Genomic DNA, 26,981 nt, shown 5'->3' with positions numbered 1-26,981 from the left:
AGGGTTGCCGGGGGCTGGCGCCCCCCTGCCCTGCCCCGGCGCGGTGTCCGGCACTTAGCGGGCCTCAGCGGTGTGTGGTGAGTGACTGACTCCGCGGCGAAGGCCAGTGCCTGACACCCACGTGCACTTCTAGAAGGTAATTCTGCAAGGGGCCCACATGCTCTTCGCTGGCTTGGCTGACCACGGGATAGAGTGTGCAGTGCCTGGATGGACTCTTCCCTTCTCACCGAGAAGCAGACAAGTTTCTTGCTGGAAAAGTAGACCTTTAAAGCTTCTCCATTGTGATAACTTGTTCTCCTTTGTCTTCACAGAGACTAATAGACAAGTCACGCGTAACCTGTGTCAAATGGGTTCCCGGTTCGGAAAGCCTTTTCCTAGTAGCCCATGCGAGTGGGAGCATGTACTTGTATAACGTGGAGCACACTTGTGGCACCACAGCCCCCCACTACCAGCTTCTGAAGCAGGGCGAGAGCTTTGCCGTACACACTTGCAAGAGCAAATCCACGAGGAACCCTCTCCTTAAGTGGACAGTGGGCGAGGGGGCCCTCAACGAGTTTGCTTTCTCCCCAGATGGCAAGTTCTTGGCCTGCGTGAGCCAGGACGGGTTTCTGCGGGTGTTCAACTTTGACTCGGTGGAGCTGCGCGGCACGATGAAGAGCTACTTCGGGGGCTTGCTGTGTGTGTGCTGGAGCCCGGACGGCAAGTACGTCGTGACGGGCGGCGAGGACGACCTGGTGACCGTCTGGTCTTTCGGAGACTGCCGAGTGATCGCTCGAGGCCACGGGCACAAATCCTGGGTCAGTGTGGTCGCGTTTGACCCCTATACCACGAGCGTGGAAGAAAGCGACCCCATGGAGTTTAGTGGCAGTGACGAGGACTTCCAGGACCTTCTTCATTTTGGCCGAGACCGGGCGAACAGTACACAGTCCAGGCTGTCCAAACGGAACTCTGCTGAGAGCCGCCCCGTCAGTGTGACGTACCGGTTCGGCTCGGTGGGCCAGGACACACAGCTCTGCCTCTGGGACCTGACGGAAGACATCCTTTTCCCTCACCAGCCCCTCTCGAGAGCAAGGACACACACAAATGTCATGAACGCCACGAGCCCTCCTGCCGGCAGCACGGGGAACAGTGTCACGACGCCGGGCAACTCCGCGCCCCCGCCCCTGCCCCGCTCCAACAGCCTCCCCCATTCCACCGTCTCCAACGCCGGTAGCAAGAGCAGCGTGGCCGACGGCGCCATCGCTTCTGGGGTCAGCAAATTCGCGACGCTCTCCCTGCACGACCGGAAGGACAGGCACCATGAGAAAGACCACAAGCGAAACCATAGCATGGGACACATTTCTAGCAAGAGCAGCGATAAACTGAACCTCGTTACTAAAACCAAAACGGACCCAGCTAAAACCCTGGGCACACCCCTGTGTCCTCGGATGGAAGACGTTCCCTTGTTAGAGCCGCTCATCTGTAAAAAGATAGCACATGAAAGACTGACTGTGTTAATTTTTCTTGAAGACTGTATAGTCACTGCTTGTCAGGAGGGATTTATTTGCACATGGGGAAGGCCTGGTAAAGTGGTAAGTTTTAACCCTTAATGCTGCACCAGATCTAGAACTTGGATAGGTAGTGATTTTTTCTTGCGGGAGGGGTGGGTGTACAATGAATGTGAATGGCACTTCTTACTCTTAATGTAAATCTAAATGCATCAGAGCCATAATTTTGGATACTGCATGCCATGTAATTCTGAATCATTTGATAATTCAACTTAGAACGTTTAAAAAAAAATATAATCAAACTAATTGCCAGCCAAGTCAGTCACCCTCCTGGGAGTAGATACAGTCCCAAGGTTAGCGCTCCTGTATTAGACTATTTCGACTTAGGAAACTCATGACAGTGTGGGGAAACAATGACTTTAAAATGCTAAAATTAAAATTTCTGCTTTAACTGGAATATTTTGCTTAACTACTCAATTAGAATGTTGTACACCTGATCAGAGTGCGTGTTCAGTACGGACGGCCATTAATTGTCATTTCTAGTCCAGTTTTTATCGTAATCATAAAATGTTTAGGAATCTATGAAATTTAACTTTAGGAACAAAGCATTCAGCAGGGTTGATTGATATTATTTTTACATTGTTCTGGCAATCCACAGAAAGAGAAGAGCCTTAATTTTTAAAACCCATTTTAGTCATTTTATGACAATTAAAATTGTTTAATAAACATCTTTTTTCAAAGAAGCAGTTTGTAGCACTTTGATTGAGATTCGGTGCACTGAGTACAATGCCCACCTTCCTCCGAGCCTGGCCAGCTCCCGGGAGCCGCGGGCCGAGGACGCCCGCAGCAGGGGTCAGAAGTGCCTCTTGCCACATAAGCCAAGAACTTTTACGTTGGATGCGCTTTGCTTATGTTTTTTTCCAACAAGGGAAAGGAGGTTTTGGTTTCTTTTGCGGTTTACTGTGGGTTTTTTGTTGTTGGTGATGCTGTTTTTGGTCAAAAAGGTACGACTGTAGCCCTGGGACAGACTCTTCGGCCTTGTTTTGTGGAGACTGACAGACACACACCCCCCCCCCCCCCGACTCAGAGTGCCTCCGAGGTTGCCCTGGTTTGGGTTTTGTTTTCCCGCCCAGAGGGGAGGCACACGTGCGGGATGCCCTCTCCTTATTACTGGGTGGCTGTCATGCCCCCGCTCGGGCTCCGTCCTGACCGGCTTTCCCCCGGCCGGACGCCGAGCCGCTTCCGCCGGCCGGTGCGGCTCTGGGCCTGTGGTCCTTCTCGGCCGTGTGGGGAGTTTGAACGCCAGTTTCACGCAGGCGGAGATACCTACAGCTTTTATGTCAAGATGCCGGTTATCTGATGCGTTCACTTACTTCGGGCATCTCGGTGGTTCTCTGTTTTGCACGCCTTTGTCATTGGACGGAGGAGATGCTGACCGTTCGCACTCTGAGGAGTGGGTGCGATGCAGCCGAGTGGACACGAGGCTCCTGGCTTCTCTGCTGCGTGCAGCCCTGGGGACGGAGCCGCAGCCCTCCGGGAAGGCCAGACCCCACTTCCCCCGGCCTGCTCTCCCCCCCACCCCAGCCCACTCTGCCCACCGTGCTGGCCTCATCTCTGCCTGACACATTGGTATATGTTAATGTCCTGTTTACGGTTCAGATGTGGTCCTTTGTTCCTAAGTGTTAACTGGCCTGAGGCAGCCGGACGGCCGCCCCTGTGGGCGGTTTCCACCCCGGAGGTGAATCCGGACGTCAGATGGGGAGGATCGGAGCCGGCGCTCCGGAGCTCGGCGCAGTTTTGTGCACCCGCGTAGTTCTTCTGAGGCACTGCGTGTGCAGTTTCCAAATTCCGGACTTGGTGTGGGGCCCGGGCCGAGGGGCCGGCCCCGGGTAAGCAGCCTTCGTGGGGAGGCATCTCGCGACCTCCGGTCCTGACTGCGCCGCGCCCCACGCTGCCGCCGGGAAAGCTGTGGTGCGGCCTGAGTCCTTTCACCCTCGGGCGCCCTCCGCCCCGCCGCGAGCGCGCTGCCAGAAAGGGGGGGGGCAAGAGGAGGAGAGTCCTGTTCCCCTAAAATCAAGCTCTGAAATGTGCTGACAGAAGCCCATGGTGTCTCTCTCCGCCCCCTCCCCCCCCCACCCCCCAGTTTTAAAAACCATGGTCATGTCACAGTTTGGGATTTGGGGCTTGGTCACCATCTCGTTCTTCCCGTTTCTGCTGGTGAGCGTATCCTTAACGTCTGTCCGGTCCCCTCTGGGCCCGTTGCTGGGTGTCAGGTGCTGGGGAGGGGCTGCACGGCGGCCCTTCTGACGCCCGCCCCGTTTCTTTGACAGCCAGCAGGGCACCTGTCCCGCAGTCAGGAGGACAGAACGCAAGGCGTTCTCCGAGACCAGGACTAGAGCTGCCCAGAGCTCTAGGAGAAGAGAGGCACTGGAGGGGCGGGCGGGCCCTCTCTCCGACTGGCTTCCGGCAGAGGCTCCTGCAGCCCTGGGACATGGAGAGGGGACCCCCCGCCCCAAGGTGCTGGCCTCAGGTGCGGAAGGCCCGGGGCCAGGCGGCTTCCACAGAGGCCATGAGGGCATATCTGGGGAGCGCTTTTCTAGTTTCCTCACCACACTTTGAGCTTCCTCATTGAAACTGTTCATGGTGTTCTCACTTCAGTGTTATCCTGAGCAAGAATATCTTTTCTAACTTAACCTCTGGAAGAAAACAGCTGTTGGCAAGAGGAGGCTGTTCCTGCTCGGCCGGCACAGCCTGTCTGCTGTGCACGGAAGAAAGGCACAGACAGAAGCAGCTTAGGGTGGCTCTTGAACCCACCTCCCTCCCGGTCTGCGTGCAGGGACCCGAGCCCTCGGAGAGCACGGCCACGCAGTGGCGGTCCTCCCCACCTGGCCTGCCCGCCTGGGACTTCGGACAACCCCAGCCTTTCTCTGAGCTTCTCCTCTTCCTCAGGGGCAAGGGGATTAAAATCCGAGAGGGCTGGAGAAGGAAGCCTTTGGAAAATCCTGCCTTCTTTTAAAAGCAAATGTGTAAGAGGGAGTAGGCAGACTCTTTAAAAATAATCGGTAACCTTGGGTTCTAAATGCACTTAAATAGTGGTAAAGAATCTTAATTTTGTCTTTTGTGCTGATTGACCCTTCTAGAGCATTTTGGAAGTGTTCTGTGAGCCATAGCCTTGGGACTGAGGATGAATACCTAGGACAGGACAGGGGAGGAGTGGAAAGCAGAAGTAAGCTGTCACCACGATTAACGCCCCGGCCACTCAGAAGCCACGAGGAACAAAACGTCACGAAACTTACCTGTCTTTATGGGCATGCGCCCATGTCCCGGTGGGACTCAGGTGTTCTCCTTCACTGTTTGGCCTAACACCCAAGTCCTAGCTGACAAGTTCCCCCAGGTCCCCCACTTCCTTGTGGTGCATCTTGAATTGTAAGACCCCGTCAGGTGTTGAGTCAGTGCAGAAGTTGCTGAAGCGGCTTTATCAGACATCTTCACCTGCACACAGGGCTCTCCGCACCTCCAGCCTGGGCAGGGAGCTGTTCGGGTTTTTTCTTGGGGAAGCTCAAAGTGTGAGGAGAAAGGCCACAGGGTCAGGGAGGGCTGGAGAAGGAATCCTTTGGGAAACCCAGATGCCACCTTGTGTACCTGACTGTCCGAGGAAGATCTAGAAGCAGAGTCCGGCTAGCTTTTCCGGGAGAGACGCACGGAGCACAGCATCCCTTCTGCGCCCGAGGGCTCGGCTGAGACCAGCCGGCCGATGGCCCCTGTTGACTTGCCCGTGGTGCTGGGTGTGTCCACTGTTGGGGTTTCCTTCCGCAGCGGAGAACCCCTGCACGTGTGTGGTGGGCCTGATAAGGAACCTGGCGGTGTCAGCCATCCTGGGAAGACGGAAGGGACTGGGCAGCGAGGCCCTCCTTGTCCAGCACGCCTGTCGCGGTGGGCTGCGGGGACTGCCATCGGTTTGGGTCATCAAGGGGCTCAGCTCCGTGACCCCAGGGATGGCCTGTGAGCGCAGACAGCAGTCCAGAGAGTGGAGTCTGGGGCTCACATCGAAAAGCACTCGTGTTCAGAGCCCAGATTCAAAGCTGTGTGAAAATGCTTCCCCCCCCAGTGGAGGGGACAGCCCCCCAGGTATTAGCTCTGGTTTGTTGCTGCACCTCTGACATGACTCCGTGTTGTGCTCGCACTGCTGCTCTCCACTTCAAAGTGTAAGAGGAAACATTTCCTGCATTTTTAATTTCTGTATACCTAAGTTTAGTAAAGACTGCTCTGTTAGGTGACGTTGTATAAAATTGTATGATTATTTACCCTTAATGAAAATCAAAAGTAAAATATGTTTCTTTTTTTACATTTTCATCTAATTTCTTGATGAATAAATTTGATAGCCTTCCTAATATGAAATGTTGATAAATTAAGTTCTTATAACTGTTACACTAATTAGTGAAGCTTTAATATCAGTATTATTAATTTATCATTTTAAGAAAATCATGTTTCTGTTTCACTGTCTTGGTTTTTGGCTGTTCTGTTGTCACTGTCACAGCTCGAGACTCACGCACGCGGTGGGGGGGCAGCCCTTTGTACCCGGATGTGAAATAAACACGAGCGAATGAACTGTGCACGTAGACAGTTTGTGGTAGTTTCCCAGGTGGCTTCACGAAAGTCTGAATGAACCAAAAAAGAACACTTGTAAATGCTATAAAAGTATGGCCTCGTTGATGTTTACAGAGCAAGGAGCCGCGGGCATTTCTCCCTCTGCTGCCTGCTCGGAGTTCTCCTAAGGAGACGCGCACTAAAGGAAACCTCGGTTGTATCGGAGGCACCGGCTGTGTGTGGCCCTCGTCTGCTCTGACTCCCGGCCGCCCAAGGGCGGTTGGTGGACCTTCAGCAGAGCTGGGCGGAGGCCCCATGAACGGCAGTGCCGACGCTCTGAAGGCGTCCTGGGCTGCCAGCTGGCCTTGGTGCCCCACACGCCCGGCCTCCGACGTCCTCTTCAGCCACCCAGCCAGCAGCTGGTGGCGTGGGGACGCCTGCCGGCTTCTGTAGGAGCTCTTGTCCTGGGGGGGTTCCTTGCTTTCCTCCTCCTGGTCTTGAACGGCGTGCTGGGGCGTGCTGGAGGCCTCATCACCACCGTGGAGGCCGGGCCTTAGACACCAGGCCCCGAGGCCCCGCTGCAGAGAGGGCAGTGCGGGAAGGCCCACTGAGGGTGGGAAGAGTTGGCCATTCATACTGTCCTGCTGTGAAGTGTCCCCTCACTCTCCGCAGCACCCTGACGTCTCCGACCCTGAATGCCTCAAGGCCGGGATGCCAGCCTCGATCTGCAGGGTCCCCGGAGGCTGTGAGAGGCCAACGCACGACCTAGCCCTGGTCAGGCCCTGGTGCTCCTGCTTGACGGGAGATGTTTGGACCTGGAGCTAGGGGCTGGCAGGGCCTCGGGAAGCTCCCTCCTGGCTGCCTCTCATGGTCTCAGGGGGTGCACCCCAGCACCTTCCTGACCGGGCCGGCCCCCCGAGCCTCCAGGGCGAAGTGTGTGCCCTTAGCCTCTGACGCTAAGCTGCCAAAGCAGAAGAGACGGTGTCCGATGCCGCCCTCACGGGGCCCCCTGGGCTCTGCCGCCACGGGAACGGTCGTGTGTTCTTAGCCTGGAGTAGATTTTAAGCCCGCAACACTACTAGATTGACAGCAAGTTTAAAAAGACACACACATTTTAATCTTTTAAAAATAGTTTGTGCTTTGAAAAAATACTCTCGGTCCGTCCTTCTGTGTGTGGCTGCCTGTTGAAAGAGTTGAATCTGGACCCGTGGGTCCTGAAAGGGGCGGGGCCTCCGGAGGCGCTCAGTCCCGTCCCCTCCTCTCGAGTCGGCGGCCTCCAAACCAGCCTCTCACCGTGGGTGGGCCGCTCTGGAGGCGACTCCAGCCAGAGGGGCTTCAGGGAGACACAAGAGGGTCCCCTCCCCCTGCCGCAGGACGTGGGCCCTGACAAGAAGAGGCTGTGCTTTGCCTCCAGGCACCCGTCTCAGAGCCGCCCTTACGCGCTTGTGCCTGAGAAAGCCTTTGTCCCGGATGTCTGACAAGAGCGTCGTTTTTCCCCGGTGACTTCTCTGGTCAGAGACCAGGCTGAGGGGCCTCTCTGGGGAAATGTAACGTGTCGTTGGGCAAGTCGAGGCCACCCCGCAGGAGCCCAGGCCCCAGGCCCTAAGCGAGCAGTGGGTCTGGGGCAGGGTGGGGAGCCGAGGCCTGCTCTGCCCGCCTCCCACCCCGGCTCGTGTGCTCCGGGGCCTGGGCCCCGCCAGGCGTCCTGTGAGCGGTGAGGCCCCCGCGGCGGGTGAGGGAAGGCGCCTCCACGGCTGGAAACTCCTGGAGGAAGTTAGCCAGCCGAGATCTCACCGTCTCCAGGCCATCTCTAAAGGGACATGGCTTTACAAATGACATTTGCCTCTTAGTCTCCGCGTGACCAAGAGCTGGAGTATTTTATTTAATTTTCAAATGGAATCTCTAGCAGGAATAAAATGGCAACTCTGGTGAGAACAGAACGGCTTATTAAATATTAGATTCAGGAATCGTCCCTCGTCCGGTAATAGCTTCCCCCCGGGGGCCTAATAGGCTATTAGGCGGATTCCCAGCGTCTCGGGGGATTGGTGTTGGCGCAGCCCCGTGCGGTGTCTGGCGGGCAGACCGGCAGTCCCCACAGCGCTGAGGACAGCTGGACTCCGCGAGGCTGGCGGCGTGCGGGCCAGGCGGGCACGACTCTTCATCAGCCCGGGCCCGTCCTTTGCTCCTTCCTCCCCGAGTGTAACCACGGAGGACGCAGTCAGACAGCACGCCTGCCTCGGAGCAGGCAGCCCGGGCCGCAGCTGGGCCCCAGACCTGTCCGCGGGCTTCCTCACCACGGCGGTCTCAAGTCTTCGATGGGGGCCTGTGCGTGTTGCCGTCTCTCTCTGTCCCGCAATAACCTTTAAAAGAAAGCACAGCTTATAGAGCTAAGGGGACTTGACATTGAATTTGTTTGGACGGCAGCATTTCCCCCGAAGCGTCCACGGTCCATCACCGCAAAGCCGGTTCCAGCTCCAGGAAGGGAACCGGTGGGGTCGACATCCCGCTGACCGCGCCAGGCCAGGCGGGGCCTCGCCTGCTGGCGCCGGGCGTCCGTCCTGGACGGCCCTCCTCGCCCGCCGCGGACCTGTGGCTGACGCTCCTCGCTTCCTGGGAACTTCCCAGATGCTCACCCGCACGGCGGAGGCACCCGCGCCCTGGGGTTCGTGCCCCCGCGGGGCCCCTCGGTGGGGCGTGTCCGCTTGGTGCCGGGTCGCTGGAGGCCCGCTGTTGGACGCGCTTCCGCCGTTCTGTCCCTTGTTCCTTTGCTCTGGCAGAGAGGCCCCCCACCCGAGCCCTCGGGTTTCCCCCCACGCCAGGCTGGCTCCCAGGCCGCTTCCCGGCTCGGTGCCCGAGGGGCGGCGCCCGGGCGTGGATCCCAGGCGTCACCGCCGCCCAGCGCCCGTTCGTACGCAGGTTCGTACGCAGGTGTTCACCGCGGTTGACGCCAGAAGGGCTAACCCTGTTACCCAGACCCTGCGCTTCCTTGGGCATCTGGCCGTTGGGGGTTCATGTGAGTGTGGACGGCAGAAGCTGAGGGAAAGGTGGGTCTGAGGTGGTTGCTTGCTTAGGTGACCTTTGTGATCTGTGAACCTGGCCTCACGCGGACAGTAGGCCAGCGGGGAGGTGGTTCTTGGGGGGGTGGAGGCTTCAGCCAACAGAAGCGGGAGGATGAGCGAGTTTGTGTAGGAGAGCGCCTCCCCCCGGAGCCCGAGGATGGGGTGCCATTTCAGGGTGCCCCTGCTGACGCTCTGAGCCTCGGCACCCACCCTCGGCCGGCCGCAGGAGAGGGGCCAAGTCCTCCGCGGCCGGCACACTCGGGGTCGGAGACGGTCTAGGGCAGGGAAGGGCTGGGCTGGGCGGCCGGCCCGGCCACTGCAGCCTCGGAGCACCGGAACGGGGCCAAATCCAGACGTGCGGCACAGCATCCCTCAAGGCTGCTATGAAAAAGTGACGTAAAATAAGTCATTAATAATTTGCATACTCTACCTGTTGAAATGGTAATATGGGATATATTGAGTTGAATATATTAGGACTAATGTCACCTTTTTTCTTAATTGTTAAATGTGCTTCTAGAATTTTAAATTTCACACGTGGCTTGCCTTGTCCTCGTGCTAGACAAGGCTGGTCTGGGATGGGGGGAGGAGTGCCTTTCTGTGTCCTATTTTTTTTTTAAGATTTTATTTATTTGACAGAGAGAGAGGCAGCGAGAGAGGGAACACAAGCAGGGGGAGTGGGAGAGGGAGAAGCACGCTTCCCGCCGAGCAGGGAGCCCGACGCGGGACTCGATCCCCGAATGCTGGGATCATGACCTGAGCCGAAGGCAGACGCTTAACGGCTGAGCCACTCAGGTGCCCCTGTCCTGAGTCTTTAAATAACTGTGGGCGCCTCGGGTCACTGTCCTCTGGAGCGCTGCGTGGGGCTGGGGCTCTGTCCCCAGGCTGGGTCTCCACTCCCCCTTCAGCGGCAGGAGCAGAGTCCTCCTCTCATTTGGGGAGAAAAGGGACCTTTTCATTTTGTAGACTTGGCACTGCTCCTGGACATCCCAGAGCTCCTGGAAACCACTTTCTGTAATCCGAACCCCCGAAACCTTGATTGTGGTGGCAGAGCTCTTGTGATAAAGGCTTCTTCACTCCGGACTGTCACCGACTGTCACCGTGGAAGTGGAGTCTGACCTTGCCGGCCTCCCTGCAGCTCCGTAGAGGCCGGGAGGAGGGACGGGCCCACGGCTCCCCTCCCTTGGTGGGCTGCTGCTTCCACCCAGGGAGGCAGGGGGCCCGGCGTCGGGTCTGCGGGGCGGCCCCCGAGGGCTATGCGTGGGAAACGGGGCGCTTCACGGTGGAAGTTGCCCAGGTTGTGCTCCTTTCCGGGGGCAGCTCCTGGATCCCAGGGAAGGAGCTCCTGTAGATTCAGAGCAGGGGTCCGGGTGACACTCCCTTTGCTCTTGGCTTCCTGATCGCGACTAGATGAACAGCTGCCACTTGTGAGAAGCGAGGGAGAAGGCATCGCGGGGGACAGCGAGTCTCCCAGCCCACCCCCACCCCGCCAGCAGGTGTGGGCAGAGCTGCGGGGCGGCGGCGCGCGGCCCCCTCGCCTCTGCACCCACACGGGTCCAGGGTGTGCGACGCGGCGGCGTTGGCTTCAAGCTCAAGGCTTGTCCTGTGTCAACAACCAACTGAAACACTTTGTAGGACAGCTCGAGTTTGTGTTCACAGAGCTGGAAATCCGTCGCTTCAGTGTCACACTCGTGTAACCTCAGAACTGTGATGACTGTGCATCCCAGTGAGTGTGGAGAAATGTAGACGCTCTTTGCCGTGTCTGGGGCTGGTTGTCAGGGGGTCCCAACTCAGGCTTCCCCCCTCTCGGGAGGGGCCACCCCAGTGGCACACACGCCACCTCCTGCACCCTGTCCCCAGATCCGGCAGCCCAGGGCCCAGATCCTTGTCTTCCCGCTGAGCCCCAAGCGCCGGTGCCGAAGCCAGAGGGACGCCAGCATCACACCCCAACCAGAGAAAGCGAGAGCATCCCTTCCCGCGCCCCGCAGGTGGAAGACACCTTTAGAAAGCGCTAAGCCCGTCTGTGGCGGCCGACCCGCTGTGGGGACCCGCTGTGGGGCCGGGGCATGAGGTCCCCGGGCAGCGTCGTGAGCTGCTCCAGGCCGCTGCTATGCGAGCCAGGGCCGAGCTCTCCTGGGGCCTCACCGTGGTCCTGAGCAGCGGCCTCTGGGGAAGGTGGCGACTGGCCGCTGGCCAGCTGCCCCTCGCCTTCGGGCTCACGATGTCCCGAGGAGCCCAGGCCCCGAGAGGCCGCCTGCTGCTCCCCAGGCCAGCCCTGCCCTCTGTAGGACACCCAGGCCGGGGCCGGCTCCAGCGGACCCTGATCTGCTGGGACTGTCACACAGTGACATGGATGAGAATTAAGTAGACGAGAAATGGAGGATTTGTTCAAACAGTGGCTAACAATCCGACAGAAATCTAACTGTGGTCATGTGAACCTCTGGCAAAGGATGAGTGTGGCTTTCTTGGCTGCCCCGCGTTTTGCGGGATTAATGTAAACTGCTTTGTTTGCAGGGTTTGTTGTCATCCCAAAACCAGGCCAGCTCTCCAGGTGGAACCGTAGTGTAGTGGCCCGCCCCCGCTTGAGAACCCGCGCCCCGACGCGACCCTGAGGGAGCGACAGACGGAGATGGGAACGTGGACACTAGCCGGAGGCGGCGGTCACCCAGAGTCACGTGCGAGGACCCGTGGGCCTGCTCGGAAGGGTGCTCTCTGCCATTCACCCAAAGAAGCTGTTCCCACTTTTAAATCATTATTTTGGAGCTGCAGTAAAAAGTAAGAGGATTTTCTTGCTTTTTACTCAGAAGTTCAGTGTAATTGATATCATATATATATTATATATATAAAAAATATATAAATAATCTATACATATATACATAGTGTAAAATAAAATATTTCTTGGACAAAAAGTCCCCTTAAACTCAAGTGTTACGAATAGTACTTCACTCTGTTTTTGCACTGATGTTTTTATACATAGGTGGTCAGAGACAACCTGCAATGCACTCATGAAGAAAGTTGTTGCTTTCTGACTTAAATCTGTCATTCAGGAAGACGGATGCTGCAATCATAGAGTTTTACAAATTGTTTGCACTTAAATAGTTGAATGCTATTAGGGAATTACTTTAAATACGGGTCTCACAGACTCACGGCCCTACGGGGTGGGAAATGCCCTTTTTAATCTTAACATTTATTTTAATACCATTGCTTTCAAGGCAGTCAGCTCTGTATTTATACGTATAAATGATGTGTTTCTGCTACTGGGGACATGGTTACTTCACCAGTAATTTCCATCATTTATGAGTGATATTTCTAATTCACGAAAAAAATTAATATTAAAACTATCTTGAATATACCATTTGTTTATCTTCTGTGAAGTTGGCTCAATTTTTAATGTAACTTTTTGTTCTATTAAAGTTTGGTATAAAATGATTCGTCCTTTATCCACCCTGTTCCTGGAAGCTCAAACTAGGACAGGCTGCTCGAGCGGGGCTCATCTGGAGAGTTCTGTGGCTTACGGTCTGCGGCCTCCATTGGGAGGTGGCACCTGTGCGTGCGGCCCAGCGAACCCCTCTCTCCTCCCTGCTTGCAGTCCCTGAGCGTGCCTGTCGTTGCTGAAAGCCCGTGGCCACACATGACCACACGTGTGTCACGGACCCTGGAGAGTCCGGCGTGCTCTGTCGGCTGCGGGGATCACCCGGGATGGGTGTCACATTGAGGCCAGCCCAGGAGCAGCTCTGAGTGCAGGTCCTGCCCACACTCGGGGACTCCCCGGTGGCAGGGACCGCCCAGCAGAAGGCTGTCACTCCTACCATCATCCGCAGCTGTACCCCAGGAAGGCATTTTTATCTGGTGTGACTGTAAACTACGAAGTGTCCGAAACACACTTCTCCGAGCGAGCACGTTAAGTCTGGGGCTTGTCCCCACAACGGAGGCCGGAAATCAAGCGCACGGTCTCCGAGAGCTGCACTGTTTTCGGGGTTGCTGTGCGGGCGGCGCCGGGCCGCGGCTGCTTCTCAGAGGAGAGGCCGGGCCCCCGAAGCTCCCGCAGCTTGTGGAGCCCGAGTCCCAGGGACAGGCGCTCTGGGGAGGCGAATGCCAGGAAACAGTCAGACACCCTGTCGTTTCAAGGGAAAGAGTCAGAATTTTTATCGTGTACATTCAAAACGACCTGCGTATTAAAACCGCACGTGCTCGATGGTCTTTCTGTCACCGTGACCAAAGCGCTGGCTCCTAGACACTGTCAGGGGCACAAAACCCCAGCCACGCAGGTCCAGGGACACACGAGGCCACGTGCTGCTGCGGGTCAGCAAAGGCCGCCTTTGCGGAGTCCCGAGTTCATCCTGTGACCCCCTGGGGCTGTCTCCTTTTCCTGTGAAGTGACAGGTGGAAATCTGGCTGGCACGAGAACAGCACGTGTGTTAAAATTCAAGCTCGGTTCAGTCAGATGCCCCGGCTGTGCTCCCCAGCTTCCACAGCTCTCGAGGGGGACAGTCCCGGCTCAGCCCCCTGCCGTTCCCCTTCACCCTGGCTCTGGAGCGAAGCGTCAGACGGGCCCCGATTTGCTGTCGATGCGTCCGTACTAGGAACAAATCTGTGGCTCGTGTACCTTCAGTTGGCTCCTGGCCAAGAAGCCCGAGTTGGCTTCCAAAAGCAGACCGCCTTGTAACTGCCGCAGCCCTGCGGCCGGCCCTGGGGCCCGTCACCTCGTCCGAAGCCAGGGAAGGCTCAGCATGACTCGCATTTGCCTTTATTGGTTGCCTGGAGCCTTCGTACACGTAGGGGCTGGTGAAGACACGCTACTTGCGTGGGGACACGTCTAAGGGAAGCCGAGAGGAGGCCGGGGCTCCGGGGCGTGGAGGCCGCAAGCTTGCTGGCTGCCCCATGGCTGGACCAGAGGAAACACGGCAGGCCCCGGGGAGTCCTCAGCGCCGGGGGGCAGGGAGCAGCAGCGCCCAGGTCACTTGGGTGGCGTCGCCTCTGCGTTTTCTACTCCACAGGCAGGTCCACACGCTAAGGTGCTGTCAGAACCGGACCCCCCAGACCAGCACCCTAGGCTGAGCCTCGGCGCCGGGAGCAGCCGGGCTATGGGTGCTGGTGCCTCCCTGCCTCGAGCCCTCTCGGGCTGAGCCCCAGGGGGCGCAGTGGGTGAAGAGCGAGGCTGGTGCACCAGGCACATGCTCAGGAAACGCTGTGCAGTGAGCCAGCTTGACAGGGTGGTGGGGGAGCACGACTTCGACCCCGGTCCCTTTGGGAGCTTTGTGGCGACAGTTCCCATGCTCGGGAATAGCCTTGTCCGCAAAGGCTCCGCGGGCCTCCAGTCTGCAGTGAGCCGAGACCCGCCAGGGCTCTGGCAGCAGGCGGAGGCGGCCTTCCACGCCCAGCACCGGGCCTAGAGGCCGGGCACAGAGCCGGAGCCATTCTTGCTGCCCGGTGACCGGCTCCGTGCTGAGCGTGGGTGGGTGGGTGCAGGAAGGGCGAGCGTGGCCACGGTGCCACCTGCTCCATGAGGCACCAGCCATGCCCGCTGTGGGGCCTGGGGTGGCTGGGCCCCCGGCTCCGGGCCAGCTGCTTCACAGCACTTGTATTCCAGAGACCAACGTGAAGCCAAAAGAGCTTCAGTTGGTGGACAGGTCACACCCCAAGGGCCTGTCCTGTCCCAGAGAGGCCCTCCGTGGGGAGGGACAAATCTGCTTACTCAGAAAGGTATGTGGGAGAACTTTAAAGATTTCCCCCTCAAACTGTATGCACTTTAAGGGGTAACAGTTTTCCTAAATACACAAATTCTTGTCAGTCCTTAAATATGTCCTTAGAGCCAGTCCTCGAGGACAGGAGCATGCCCCCCGAGCCACTGCCCCTCGGGCCTGGTTCTCCGGCAGCCTCGCCTGCCTGGGTTCCGGGTGTGGGCTCACTGGCCATGCAGGGCCCCCTTCAATCCCAGGAGCCCGCTCCGGTCTCCCCCGGCTCCTGTCTCCCCAGCCTGCCTGCTGTGGAGCCTCAGCACCCCGCGGCTCCGGCCTTCTCCCTGCCTCAGCTCCCAGGGGCCCGGAACTCCCAGATCCTCCGAGGGGGCAGAGCAGCGCCCTGCTTGTCCCGCAATGTCCCCCCCCACTCCACCCCCGCCACAACAGGGCTTCCCGAAGACCCCGCCAGGGTGTTAAATGGGCTCAGAGGAAGCTCTTCCCAGCCCCTCCTCATGCGCACCCAGCTCCGAAGGTCCCCCAAAACCTTCTTTCTGGTCCTGAATCTGCCCCTCTTGGGCTCCTGGGCTGCCGTGTGGCCCATACCCATGCTGCCCCACGCTCACCCGCACCCACCCCTGTGAAACGCTGGCTCCCGCCTGCCCCTCCCCAGGCTGCCGCATCCACCCCACGGCCTGGCCGGCCTGGGACTCCTGGTTCTGCTTCACCGCCTGGCAGGTGGCTCAGACATGGTGGCCACCGGAGACCATGTGGAAGAATGTCACAGATCTGTCTCAAAAGAGGGAACAAGAAGACTAAAACTAACCTGGGAAATTTGCTTTTTCTTAACATTGTAAGTTTGTGAAGATGAGAAAACGAAGGTGTCATTACGCTACATCCCAAGACAAAAAGGGGCTCAGAGGGTCTGGCGTCTGGCCAGCAGGCGGGCCAGCAGCAGAGCAAAGCGCCGGCAGGAAGCAGCATCTCTACTCACAGGTGAAGCTGGGCCTCCGGAGCTAATGTGAGGTGGCCGGTGGCCGCAGGCAAGCCCGGCGCTCCGACGAGCCTCGTGCTTGGCCGCCTCGTCCGGCTGCAGCTCCCTGGGGGCACCGAGGCCATGGCGCAACCAGGCCGAGCCTCTGTTCAGTCCTTACTGGCTTTTCACGTGCCACAAAATTGAGCTGTACCAAAGCCTTCCCAACAAAATAACTTCCCCAAACATGCTCACAAGACCTAAAATAAAGAAATGCATGTCAGGACACGTGTAACTCAGAAAATATTAAAATACTGTACCGACAGCTTATTCTTTAATAAAACTCCAGGAGCATAATCTGTGAGCGGTGACGTGCCTCACACTGTTGGTGACGTACTGCAGGGGGCATGGCGTGCAGGGCCCGTGGTGAAACCGAGCCTAAATCATACAGTATATGAATTCTGATTTCTGTTTTGACTCAGATTTTTAAAAATTACAAAATATTCTCTGCCCCCCAATTCTCAGGTTACAAAAATGAAATAAAACCCCAGAGCGAGGTGGTTTTACAAATGTATTCGACTGGAACATACAGGACAGCTGCTCTCAGGACGCCCGCAGCCGCGGCTGGCCTGCAGGGCAGTGTCTCGGGGGACGCAGGGCCTCTCCCAGGGTCCTCCATCGGAGGCTCGGAGGCGACCCGCGGGGCCCGGCCTGGCCACACCTGCTCTCACGCTCCGGGCAGGCGGCCGGCCGGGCTGCTCAGTACCCCCCGCCCTTCCTCTCGATCGTGGGCAGACGGTACTGCTTCAGGTTGGCCTTCAGGTCCTTCTGCGCATCCGTCTGTTAAGGGAAACAGCAGACACTCAGCGGGCCGGGCCAGGAGCCGCGGGCCACGGGGAGTTGGCAAGACGGGCTACCTTCTGGTCGGCGCCAGCGCACTTGAAGGGCCTCAGCACCGGCACTTTCCTGTTGGCCCCCGGGCCGAGCACGGAGCGCAGTGCGGGGCTGGAGTGCGAGGACAGTTTGGTCCCTTCCGAGAGCTTCAGTTTGGGCAGTTCCATTAGGTAGGCCGGTCCTGGTCTCTTGGGATGGTCCTCCTCTGGCTTTAGGGACTGTTTCTTGAAACAAAACACAGGTCAGTCGAACCTATAATGGTGTCCCCTTTACGGAAATTAGGAAAAACAAAAGAGGCTCTTCTATACGACTTTCGCCTAATGGAACTTGACCAAGAGCTGTGACCATACGGTGACTAGATGGTATCCCCACCACCCAAGTGACGTGGCTGCTCACTGGAGCGTCCCCCCCAGGGGAGGCAGAGCCTTCACACTGGAGTCTCATGCGGGGTCTGCCCCACAGGGCAGCTGGCTGTAGCCTGGCCTGACGCCAGGGAGGCCACTGAGACAGTCAGAGCAGCGCTCCACAGGCCACGGCTGTGCTGGCACCCCTGCTTTAACTCCGGAGGTCGGCCAAACCCGCCCATGTTCTTGCTTCAGTGTGGCTGGTGAGCTAAGAATTTCTTTACCTTTTTTTTAAAATTTTTATTTATTTATTTATTTATTTATTTGGGAGGGAGTGGAGAGAATCTCCAGCAGACTTCCTGCTGAGCCCAAAGCCCAACACAGGGCTCGATCCCACAACCCCAAGATCACAGTCGGAGCCAAAACCAAGAGTTGGACACTCAATCACCTGAGCCACCCAGGGACCCTGCCTTTTTTAATAGCTGAAAACCATTTCATGGCATGTAACAATTACATGAAATTCAAATCGCAGTGTGCAAAGTTTTACTGGGACAGAGCCCCACTGTTCATTTACGGATCGTCCACGGCAAGAGGACAGCTGTGATGGGACCTTATGGCCCTCAAGGCTGGGAAGGCTTCCCGTGTGGCCCCTCCAGATGCGCAGGGACTGTGCTGGGTGCCGGCAGGAGTGACACGGTCAGACAAACGTCTCACCGGAGGGAAGGCCGGAGCAGAGACAGCAGTCGGGAGACAAAGTGAGGGAGGCTCAAGTGGGGCTGGTGTGTCACCTTTTGGGGCCTGAAGAGCAGGAAGGGAGCTGCCTCCACCCTTAAAGGGAAGGCAGGGGGGAGAAAAGAAGGTCTGGGGGGAGAGACCAGGAGATTGGGTCTGAACTGCTCAGCCTCTTAGCCGAATGGAGCCATCAGGCAGGCGGCCTGGCTGCAGATGTACCGGTGACCTCAGCTCCTAGCACAAAGTGACACGCAGTTGATGCTGGGATGAGTGACAGAAGGGCACAGCGCCGCACAGCGCGCGGTCAGCGCAGAACGTGGAGCTGGTGGGGCACAGCAGCGGGGACCACTTGGGGCGCTCAGGGGTGAGAAGACTGCAAAAGGAAGCTGCTGTTTTCGAAGCAGTCTGTGCCCAGGCGAGCGCTCCCTGAGACCGGCTGCGCACGTGGGGGTGTGGGGGCCTGCCACTGGCACACCAGGTCACCCGGGCCAGCTTAGCTTCTCTGTGCCCCCTGCTAGGGTCAGCTGGAGGGCACAGGGAGGTGACAGCTGCCAAGCGCTTTGGCAGAGAACCTGGCACCTGTGTGTGGGAGAATCCCGCCTCTCCTGGCCTGGCCTGCGCACACGGGGCGCTGCCGTTCCCCCTCGGCTAGCGGGACAGAAGGGGCGGGAACGATCGAGCCGGGCTCCCTGCGTCCTAGTTCAGAGACATCGCGGGCGCAGGGTCAGACCTCACTGATGGGCGCCCCTTTCAGGCGGGTGGGGCAGTCTGGCCTGCCATGGGGGGCGTCCTCCGCAGAGACACGAGCCCCCTGAGGACATCCAGTCCCACCTACAAAGGCCATTTCCAGCTCACTAACTTCACTCAGTACCTGCTTTCTGTCCTTCTTTGAAATTTGCCAGCTGTTACTGAACAGTTCTGATGCCACAGGGCGCTCTGGAAAGAAAGGTTTTCTGTGGCTGGCCAGAGCCTGTTTCTCAGCTGCCCTGCAGGGAAGGGGGAGAGAGGGCGTGCTCCCCTGAGAGCATGCACAGCATGCCTGCATGTCCCTCTCCGCCTTCCCAGGCTGGTCTATCCCATGTGGGCACTGCCCGGCCACACGCCCGCAGCCCCCGCCTCACCGCCACGCTCACCCTGGCACGAGTGCCCCTCAGGCAGCTCCTCCCGTGCCAGGTACCAACGTGCCCCCAACCCACAGCGAGTTCACCCTGCTGTCACTGCTGTGCAACAGGCCCCTCCTGGAGTCTTGACCACTGGAGCCTCACGAGCAGCTCAACCTCAGAGCAGCCACTGAGCCCTCATGCCCGGCCGCGGGCCACTGACCGCCTCCTTTTGGGAGGCTACACCAGAAAAGAACGAGGGGTACATCTCGGGGGCACCCAAGTTCAGGATAGGCCGCTCCCGGACCCACCCAGCCCCGCTCGTGCCCCCCAGGCCTCAACGGCCAGCTCCTGCCACCACCCGGGGCTGCACGGGAGCCCACCTCTGTCCTTGGAAGTAGGGGTGCTGCAGGGCCTGGTGGGCGCTGATTCTCTCATCGGGATCATAGGCCACCATTGCGTGCAGGAGGGAGAGGCATTGCGAGGACAAACTGGCCGTCAGTAGAGGTATTCCTGATCCCTTTTTAAAAGGAAAATCAAAACTCATAGCTCTCGACCTGTATTAAAAGCCCAATGATAATAAACGATCACGCCATTATTGAGCGCACTTGGCCAGCCACCATCATGATTCTACAGGGCCCTGACTGACGACGGTTTACGCTCTCAGAACGGGTGTGACTACACGGTCATCCAAACCCAGAGACGGTACGATAGCAGAGGGACCCTCCCGTGAACTGCAGACTCGGGGTGACAAAGTGTCAGAGTGGGCTCACGGATGGTCACCGATGCGTCACCCTGGCGTGGGGGGTCACGTGGGGAGGCTGTGCGGGCCCCCAGCTGGTCTACGGGAAGCCTCTGTACCTTGCACTAAGTTTGCTGTGAACCTGAAACTGCTCTAAAATTTAAAGTCTGTTTTTAAAATGGGGCAGGGGTCGTGAGACCTGTTGTACTATCAATGTGAGAGAACGACTGTCCCCCTGAGAAGACTAGTAGCACGCTTTTACCTGAGAAGAAAGAGATAAAGCTTCAAAGGAGGAAAAGGAAGACTCGATAATTGTTGTCTCTCCTTGCCTTCTGAGGGCCCAGGAGCTGCCCACCTGCTACCCCACAGGGCTCTCCCTCAGAAGCCCCAGCTCCCAGATTCAGCTGCATCTCTGACCAAAACCAAACCCTAACCAGTCGTGGTCGAGGTGTCCGTGTTGCTGGCAATGCTGGGTGACGCTCCCACGAACGCCTCACCACGCACAGCCTATATGTGGGAACCTTCTCTGCCCAAAGGTCTCTCAGTCCTGGGTAAATATTCGGAAGACAAAACCTGACTGCCAGGCCCTCAGCAAGACCATCTGAACTCTTCTGTGGCGCTGGAGGAACAGCGCCCCTGACAGAACCCTGGGGGACGAGAGCCCCGGCCCCCTGGCCAACCTGCAGCCCCTTCAGCGGCAGCGAGGACCCAAGCAGACAGAGGGCCTACAAGGGCAGGAGAGGCGCAGCCTGCTCCGCTCGGCTGGCTGCTGCCACCAGCCCTGGCAGGGGGCAAGTCCACACGGGACTCTTGGGCACACGCCGCACTTACTTTTTGAACTTGGTGAGGGTCTTCTCAGCAGGCGTGCCGATGACGTCGTGGATTTTTGAGATCTGGTCCAGCTCATTGGCACCGGGGAAGAGGGGCTGCAGACTGGAAGAGCAGGACAGGACTGTGGTTAGGGGAGGCCATGGCCTCTTCATCCCAGCGTCCCCCTCTGCTGGGCGGCTAGCTCACATGGAAACCCAAGGACACAATCCCACCCATGGTCCTCCTTGCAGCTATGGGCTTTCCGTTCTCCCTTCGGCCCAGGCCTGTTTCTCCTTTCCCAACAGGTGGGTGTCATTCTAAGAGATGGCCACATTCCTCTCTGTACACCCTGGGGTCTCCACAGTGAGACACATCACCCCTGTAAGTCTCCTGTCACAGGTGAGGTTTTCCAACAAAAATTCAGGGTGGGTCGGGTCTGGTTTTGGTGACAAAGTCCAAGAAATGTTTTGGTTTTTGGAGCTTTTATGGATTTTGGAATCGTGGATGAAAGATTTTAAGCTTATATAAATAAATTCAATTCGCATGACATGCCACAAAGAAGGGTTTAGAAGAGCAGCTCTGCGCAGGAAAGCAGCCTTGTCCGTGGCTACAGGAAAGACGAGGAAAGCACAGGCAGGCAGGGAGCAGCTCCGAGACGGGGGGCCAGGCGGCAAGGGTGTGTGTGGCAGACCCCCCGCAGGCTGCCCACACTCTGGTGAGACACCACCAGCTATCACATTCTCAACACTGAGGTCCTTTACCAGCCTTAGGGATTTTAGCGCCGCAGAAAGGATTGTCTGTTGGTACTTTAAGCATCAGTGAAAGTGCCACTCAGCTTTCCAAAAATAACAAGTCGATTATCAATAGGTGTGTCCTAAAGGACAGGCACGCCTGTATTTATGAAGTGGGTAGTTGAGCTGGCGAGAGCAGACGACCCGGGTCCCCGCCTATGATGCATGTCACCCACGCTAACCTCACCTGCTCGTCCTTGACAGTGCACTCCGAGCAGACGAGTGCCGGCCCACCCCCTCTGTGGGCCTCTTCAACCCCACACCCGACTCACCCTGAGTGGGGCAAGCCCACCTCCCTTTCTCCTGGGCCCCTGCTCCACCCGGCGGTGAAGCGCAAAGGCTGGGGGGTGTGGAGGCCGGGGATGATGGTTAAAACTTGGGGCTTTCTAGAATCCAGCTGCGCCACAGGTGACCCATCCTCACGCTTGTGACCAGCACTTCCTACCTGACAGACTCTCTCTCTTTGGGTAGATCCCAGGAGCAGGGGCACTGCTCACACATCCCCATGGCAGGCCCCACAAGGTGGCAATAAGCACGTTTCTACTCTGTTCCTGAACTCACGAATCAATCGTTTCACTGATGAAGCCGAACGGGGAGGCCCACCGACCTACGGGCGTGGTAAGAAAGGAACTGATACTATCCTGTACCTTGTGACAAGCGAACAAGGAAAAGTATTTGACGAAAAGTAAAATGAAAGCCTGTACATGTTCTGTCAGGTTAAACAGTCACACGGCAGGATGACCGTAAAGTCCGTCTGGCAAAGGAAGGGCCTGGCACGAAGCCACGCGGTAGGTCGGCCGAGCCTCGCCGTGTGGCCGGCTTCAGGACATCTGCGCGGGCCCGCCGGCACCGAGGAGCTCTCAGACACGACGCGGGCCCGCTACCTGGCGATCTCGTAGAACACACAGCCCGCGCTCCACAGGTCCATTTTGTAGGTGTAGAAGCCATCGGTGAGGAGACACTCTGGGGCGCGATACCAGCGGGTGGAAACGTACTCTGTGTACGGCTGCTTGGAATAGACGCTCCGGCAGGACCCAAAGTCCCCTAATTTCAGGACATCCTGCTGCAGGGACCAATGACATCTCATCAAGCAGCTGTTATAATACAGACCATTGCAAATACTTATGCACCAACGGGAAATTTACTAGCATGGAAACTAGCTTATAAAATACAAATTACTTCACAAGCACCCGCTCGTGCCTCTGGCAGATCACGAAGTGGTATTTCTATTCCGTGGGACACGTTTACAAACATTCTGGCTATGTCTTCCAAATATTTCCAAATGTCTACAGGTTTTGGAAAATTTTAAGTCACAGCGTGGGTCTACAAATGAATTAAATACCGTAATGGTTCATTCGCCCCATTGTGTCTCTAACTTCCCTGCTGTCCAGCTCTGCTGGCAGCTTTGTTCTCTGCTGGGGGGTCTGGGGGGCCATGGCTTCTTTGGAGCAAGTCAGACAGACCGGGGAGACACGTTTCGGGATATCTCTTCCATTTTGTTTACCCCTCACATTCAGTAATAACGTCCAGGCTGTCAACAAATTTGGAGCCTCTGGTACCGACACCTGCAGCAAACATTGGTCGCAGCACGTTTCCTAGCCAGGCTGTCGAGAAACTTCCTTCCAACGGCCTTCCACCTGATCCTATTACCCAGTGCATCATGTTGGACCTCCAACAAAATTGTAAGGTGTGTTAAAAGGCGAGAAAAAGAGTCTGAGAGACAAAGCAAGCATCAGAACCAGTTTCAGATGTGCACGATTTAGGAATTTTGGAATTACCAGTCACGGAATTTAAAATCACTATGAGTGATTTGTTAAGGGCTCTAGTGGAAAGAGTAGATGATGGAAAATTCAGGGAAAGTTCAGATGGGAAATGCAAGCAGGGAGACGGAGCTCTAAGGAAGAATCAAAAGGAAGCACTAGAAGTAAAAATCACTGTAACGGAAATAAAAAAAGACTTTGATAAGCTCATCCACAGGCTAAACAGCCGAGGAAAGAACCAGAGCGCTGGAAGATGGGCCAACAGAAACTTCCAAGCTGAAATGCAGAGACAACAAATAATGGCAAAAACAGAGAAAAACAGCCAAGATCTGTGGGACAACTTCAAAAGGTGTGGCACTCACACTACGATGTGGACGTCAGAATGATGACACTGAGGGAAAAATCCAGACCAAGAAAGAGCACATACTATAGAATGCCATTTAGAGAACATTCTAGAAAGTGCAAACGAATGCCTGGGGACAATGGACAGGAGGGATGACCAAGGAGCATGAGGAACCTTCAGGAGCAAGAGGTCTGTTTGCTTGGCTGTGACGACGGCTTCGTGTGTGTATGCCCAAACGTAGCAGGCTGTGCGCTTCAAGTACGTACAGTCGACGTGGCTGCGGACTAGGACACCCCTGAGCGCAAATTCTGCCTCTTCTACTTTCACATGCACAGTGTTTGAAGGGATAATATGAATGGAGTTTATTTATCTATTATTTTTTTAAGTAGTGTCTATACCCAACATGGGGCTTGAGTTCATGACCCTGAAATCAAGAGTCGCATGCTCCATTGACTGAGCCAGCCCGGTGCTCCTGGGTTTATTTTTGCCTATAGTAAGAGAAGAGTGCCTAAGATTATTTCCTTCCAGATGTACAGCTGTGTTAATGGCACTTATTAAATAAACCACTTTTTCCAACTTGGAGAAAACAACAGCAGCATAATAAACATGGTGCCCAACTATCTGGGATTGAAAGCCTATCTGGCAAAAAGGTTTTCTATTCTACCTTTCTTCTGATACCATTTTTTTAATATAGAAATTCTTACCTTTATTAATATATTTTCTGGCTTTACATCTCTGTGAAATATTCCATTTCTGCATTCAATATAAAAGGACAGAGTTAATTTGTGTCTCATTCAAATTCTTTTATGTTGAATTTTTAATGAATGTTAATACATTTTATCAATTTGAGACCTGCCAATTCTCCAAGAGCATACCTGTGCATATGATCAAGGGATTTACATAACTGGTACATATAGTGCATAATCTTTTTTTCTGATAATGGGTGTCTTCTCCCTGTGCAATTAAGGAAATAGCCAATTATAGTTACCAATGATACATATCCCATTTTTTAGAAACAAAAATAGAATCCAACAATTTTATTTAATGTGTGAAAACCTAAAAAATAATCTTTAGTAATTTCAGGAAATATTAAATACACCATTTAAAATTCTACATACTGGCATGATTTCACGTAAAATCCCCCGCGCATGCATTCTGACATAACAGTAGTACTGAGTAATAAGCACCAGAGTAATCGGGTCTGAAAAACCCCACTCAGGCTGCGCCCCGGGGCAGGCCTTGCGGGACACACCCTTCCAAACAGTTGACTATCAAGTGTCAGGAGTCACTTGAAAATCCAGGGTTTTCCTCGACTTCCAGTCTGGATTTTTAAGATTTTATTTATCTGAGAGAGAGCGCGCGCGAGCGAGGGAGCATGCTTGAGTGCAAGTGGGGAGGACGACCAGGGACAAGCGGACTCCACCTCCCAACCCTGAGATCATGACCTGAGCCGAAACCAAGAGTCCACACTTGACCCACTGGGCCACCGAGGTGCCCCTGGAGATTTCCACTTTAAAGGAGGATGGATCACAGTTCCAAGGAGTGTGTTTTTAATGCAAGAAGACCCAGGATCGCTTTGAATTTCACGGCCCGCTCTGCTTTGACGGAAAGCAGCCGTCGGTTGGCCTCTGGCCCCCACGCCCACTCCCTCACCAGGCCTGCCTGCCTGCGGTTTTTACGTCCTACAACTCTCAACACCACACTCCAGGATCACGGTTATCCTTGTTTCAGAAGATGTCCCATTTTACCTGATTTTAATTTCAAAGGTGTGCGTTTTTATTAAGTTTTAAAATCTGAAAAACAACCCTTCTCACCTAACAATCCAGAAAACCACTTTCCCCTCTGTAAGTGCATATCCCGTTTGACATTTTTTGCTCCTAAGTCTGCAATTTCTGTTGACAAATAAATGTATTCTTTTCCTCTCACTAGACAAGAATGTTTTCTGTTAATAGAAAGTAATTTAAATTACAAAATGTCTAAGTACAATTAACTTTTTCATAATACCATAATCTTTTTACTGTTTCAAATAATTTATCACCCACTTCCTAGAATTTAAAAGAAGTAAATGAAGACTTAGTCATCTTTCCCTAACTTGAGTAATTCTGTAACTTTATATTAAATTTCTCTCTGTATAAAGATGAAAAGCAAAATTTCTATTCTCCATAGCATGTGCTGTTGGATGAGTCTTCCTGAAATCTGCTTCTTGTCCTGCGACGGGGGTCTCACTGCCCACTGAATTAGCCCAGCACTCAGGACCCCCTTCCTCCCAGGGGCTCAGGAAGACACAGGATGCTCCCCCCACTCCGAGGCATCTGTGACTCAGCAGGTCTGTGGCGGGACCCCTAGAGCTGCCTTGCGAACAAGGTCCCAGGTGCGGCTGCCAGGCCCAGACCCACTTGGAGAGCCGCGCTCCATCACATCCCTCCTGCTTACTGAATGCTCCAGCCAAATTCACCCGTAGATGCTTCTGTACATGGCTCCAAAGCTCTCCTGCTTCATAGCTGTGCTCGGGCCGTTTTGTTCCAGGAGCACCTTCCCAGCCACGCCCACACACCCAGACCTTACGGCGTCAACTTGGCAGGACAGTCATCTGAACGTGCACTCAGGTGGAGTCTTCCGGGGAAAGTCTAACCCACTCAATCTTCATCATCACCTGGGCTGCTTTAAAATGGTGATTCCCATGGGGCACCTCGGTGGCTCAGTCGGTGAAGCCTCTGACCCTGGCTCAGGTCATGATCTCAGGGTTGTCTACTTGTCCCTCTCCCTCTGCTCGTGCATTTGTGCTCTTGCTCTCTCTAATAAAATCTTTAAAAAATGAAAAAAATAAAACAAAATGGTGATTCCCAGCTCCAAACCCAGACCTAATGAATCACAAAACCAAACACATGGGCCAGGAATCTGCATTTCTTGGCTGCCCTCAGTCCCCAGTTTAAGAGCCCTCTTTGAGTGCTGACCCTTCCTTTCCTCTTTGTTCACCCCACCCACCCATTCATAGACCTGCAGGTAAGGACGTGGCTCCCCCCACCCCCATGCCCCTCCGTGAGGATCCTTGCCTACGTGAGGGGGCTCCTGAGCGAGCAAGGTGCAATGTGAACCATGTGGGACCTTGGTCTGAGCAATCTCGGAGTCCACACCCTTGACCAAGGGGGGGCCTGACAATCCATGCTCTACAACGGTTTTTCAAAAACAAGATCCCAACATTCCAGGCCTGAGACTCTATCTGGTTCCTAACAGATTCTTGTTCTGAAACATCTTGAAACAAACAGGAGAACTAATAAACCACTCGTAAGCGCCTGTGGGAGTCGTCCTCACCACCAACAGACCCTGAAGAGTGCTTCCCTGTGTGTTGGAGCTATTCCGACCAAGTTAATTTGTGCAACCAAATATCCTCGTTAACAAGATTCTAAAGAACGTCATGTACAGTATCAATAACGTAAAAAATATTTACAGGAACACAATGATAAACTCCTGCATTTGTCGCTGGGACTAACGGAAGGAACGTGGCCACCAGTGTAGCCTGCACTGTCACAGAGTATCTCGCACGCACCCCTTCCCACAAGAGTGCGCATCCGCAGGCCTGTGCCAGGCTCTCCCGGGCAGGCGTGGAGGGGCCTGCTGGGCTCCGGCACGCACAGGCTAACGGTCTACCGTAGACGGCCTGATCCAGGCGCTGTGCCCGCGGCA

The 26,981-nt window shown here is 55.7% G+C and overlaps 2 protein-coding genes across 14 annotated transcripts in view; one reads left to right on the top strand and one right to left on the bottom strand.

Annotated features, from left to right (window-relative positions):
- WDR20 (WD repeat domain 20) overlaps nucleotides 1–12,233 on the top strand; it is a 63,690-nt gene extending 51,457 nt beyond the window's left edge. For 3 of the 8 annotated variants that reach the window (XM_026515271.4, XM_026515270.4, XM_026515272.4), the window contains 2 exons: nucleotides 312–1,571; nucleotides 11,645–12,233. In XM_026515271.4, coding sequence (XP_026371056.1) covers nucleotides 312–1,571; nucleotides 11,645–11,698 — 1,314 coding nt within the window. In that variant the 3' untranslated portion in view covers nucleotides 11,699–12,233. Of the gene's footprint in view, nucleotides 1–311; nucleotides 2,228–3,817; nucleotides 3,951–11,644 lie in introns of those variants that run through there. The other 5 variants (XM_048220169.2, XM_026515273.4, XM_026515278.4 and 2 more) reach the window with 4 other exon arrangements.
- A 68-nt stretch (nucleotides 12,234–12,301) lies between these two features.
- The window catches only part of MOK (MOK protein kinase), a 53,450-nt gene continuing 38,770 nt past the window's right edge, over nucleotides 12,302–26,981 (bottom strand). For 4 of the 6 annotated variants that reach the window (XM_026515280.4, XM_057318644.1, XM_057318648.1 and 1 more), the window contains 8 exons: nucleotides 24,173–24,251; nucleotides 24,002–24,050; nucleotides 22,079–22,257; nucleotides 20,425–20,526; nucleotides 19,235–19,408; nucleotides 18,623–18,737; nucleotides 16,699–16,899; nucleotides 12,302–16,621 (listed from right to left, as the gene is read on the bottom strand). In XM_026515280.4, coding sequence (XP_026371065.3) covers nucleotides 16,541–16,621; nucleotides 16,699–16,899; nucleotides 18,623–18,737; nucleotides 19,235–19,408; nucleotides 20,425–20,526; nucleotides 22,079–22,257; nucleotides 24,002–24,050; nucleotides 24,173–24,251 — 980 coding nt within the window. In that variant the 3' untranslated portion in view covers nucleotides 12,302–16,540. Of the gene's footprint in view, nucleotides 16,622–16,698; nucleotides 16,900–18,622; nucleotides 18,738–19,234; nucleotides 19,409–20,424; nucleotides 20,527–22,078; nucleotides 22,258–24,001; nucleotides 24,051–24,172; nucleotides 24,252–25,950; nucleotides 26,103–26,981 lie in introns of all 6 variants that reach the window. The other 2 variants (XM_057318645.1, XM_057318643.1) reach the window with 2 other exon arrangements.

This window comes from Ursus arctos, unplaced genomic scaffold (assembly GCF_023065955.2).
Source record: "Ursus arctos isolate Adak ecotype North America unplaced genomic scaffold, UrsArc2.0 scaffold_25, whole genome shotgun sequence".
NCBI classification, from domain to species: domain Eukaryota; kingdom Metazoa; phylum Chordata; class Mammalia; order Carnivora; family Ursidae; genus Ursus; species Ursus arctos.
This window is presented reverse-complemented; position numbering and strand designations above follow the sequence as displayed.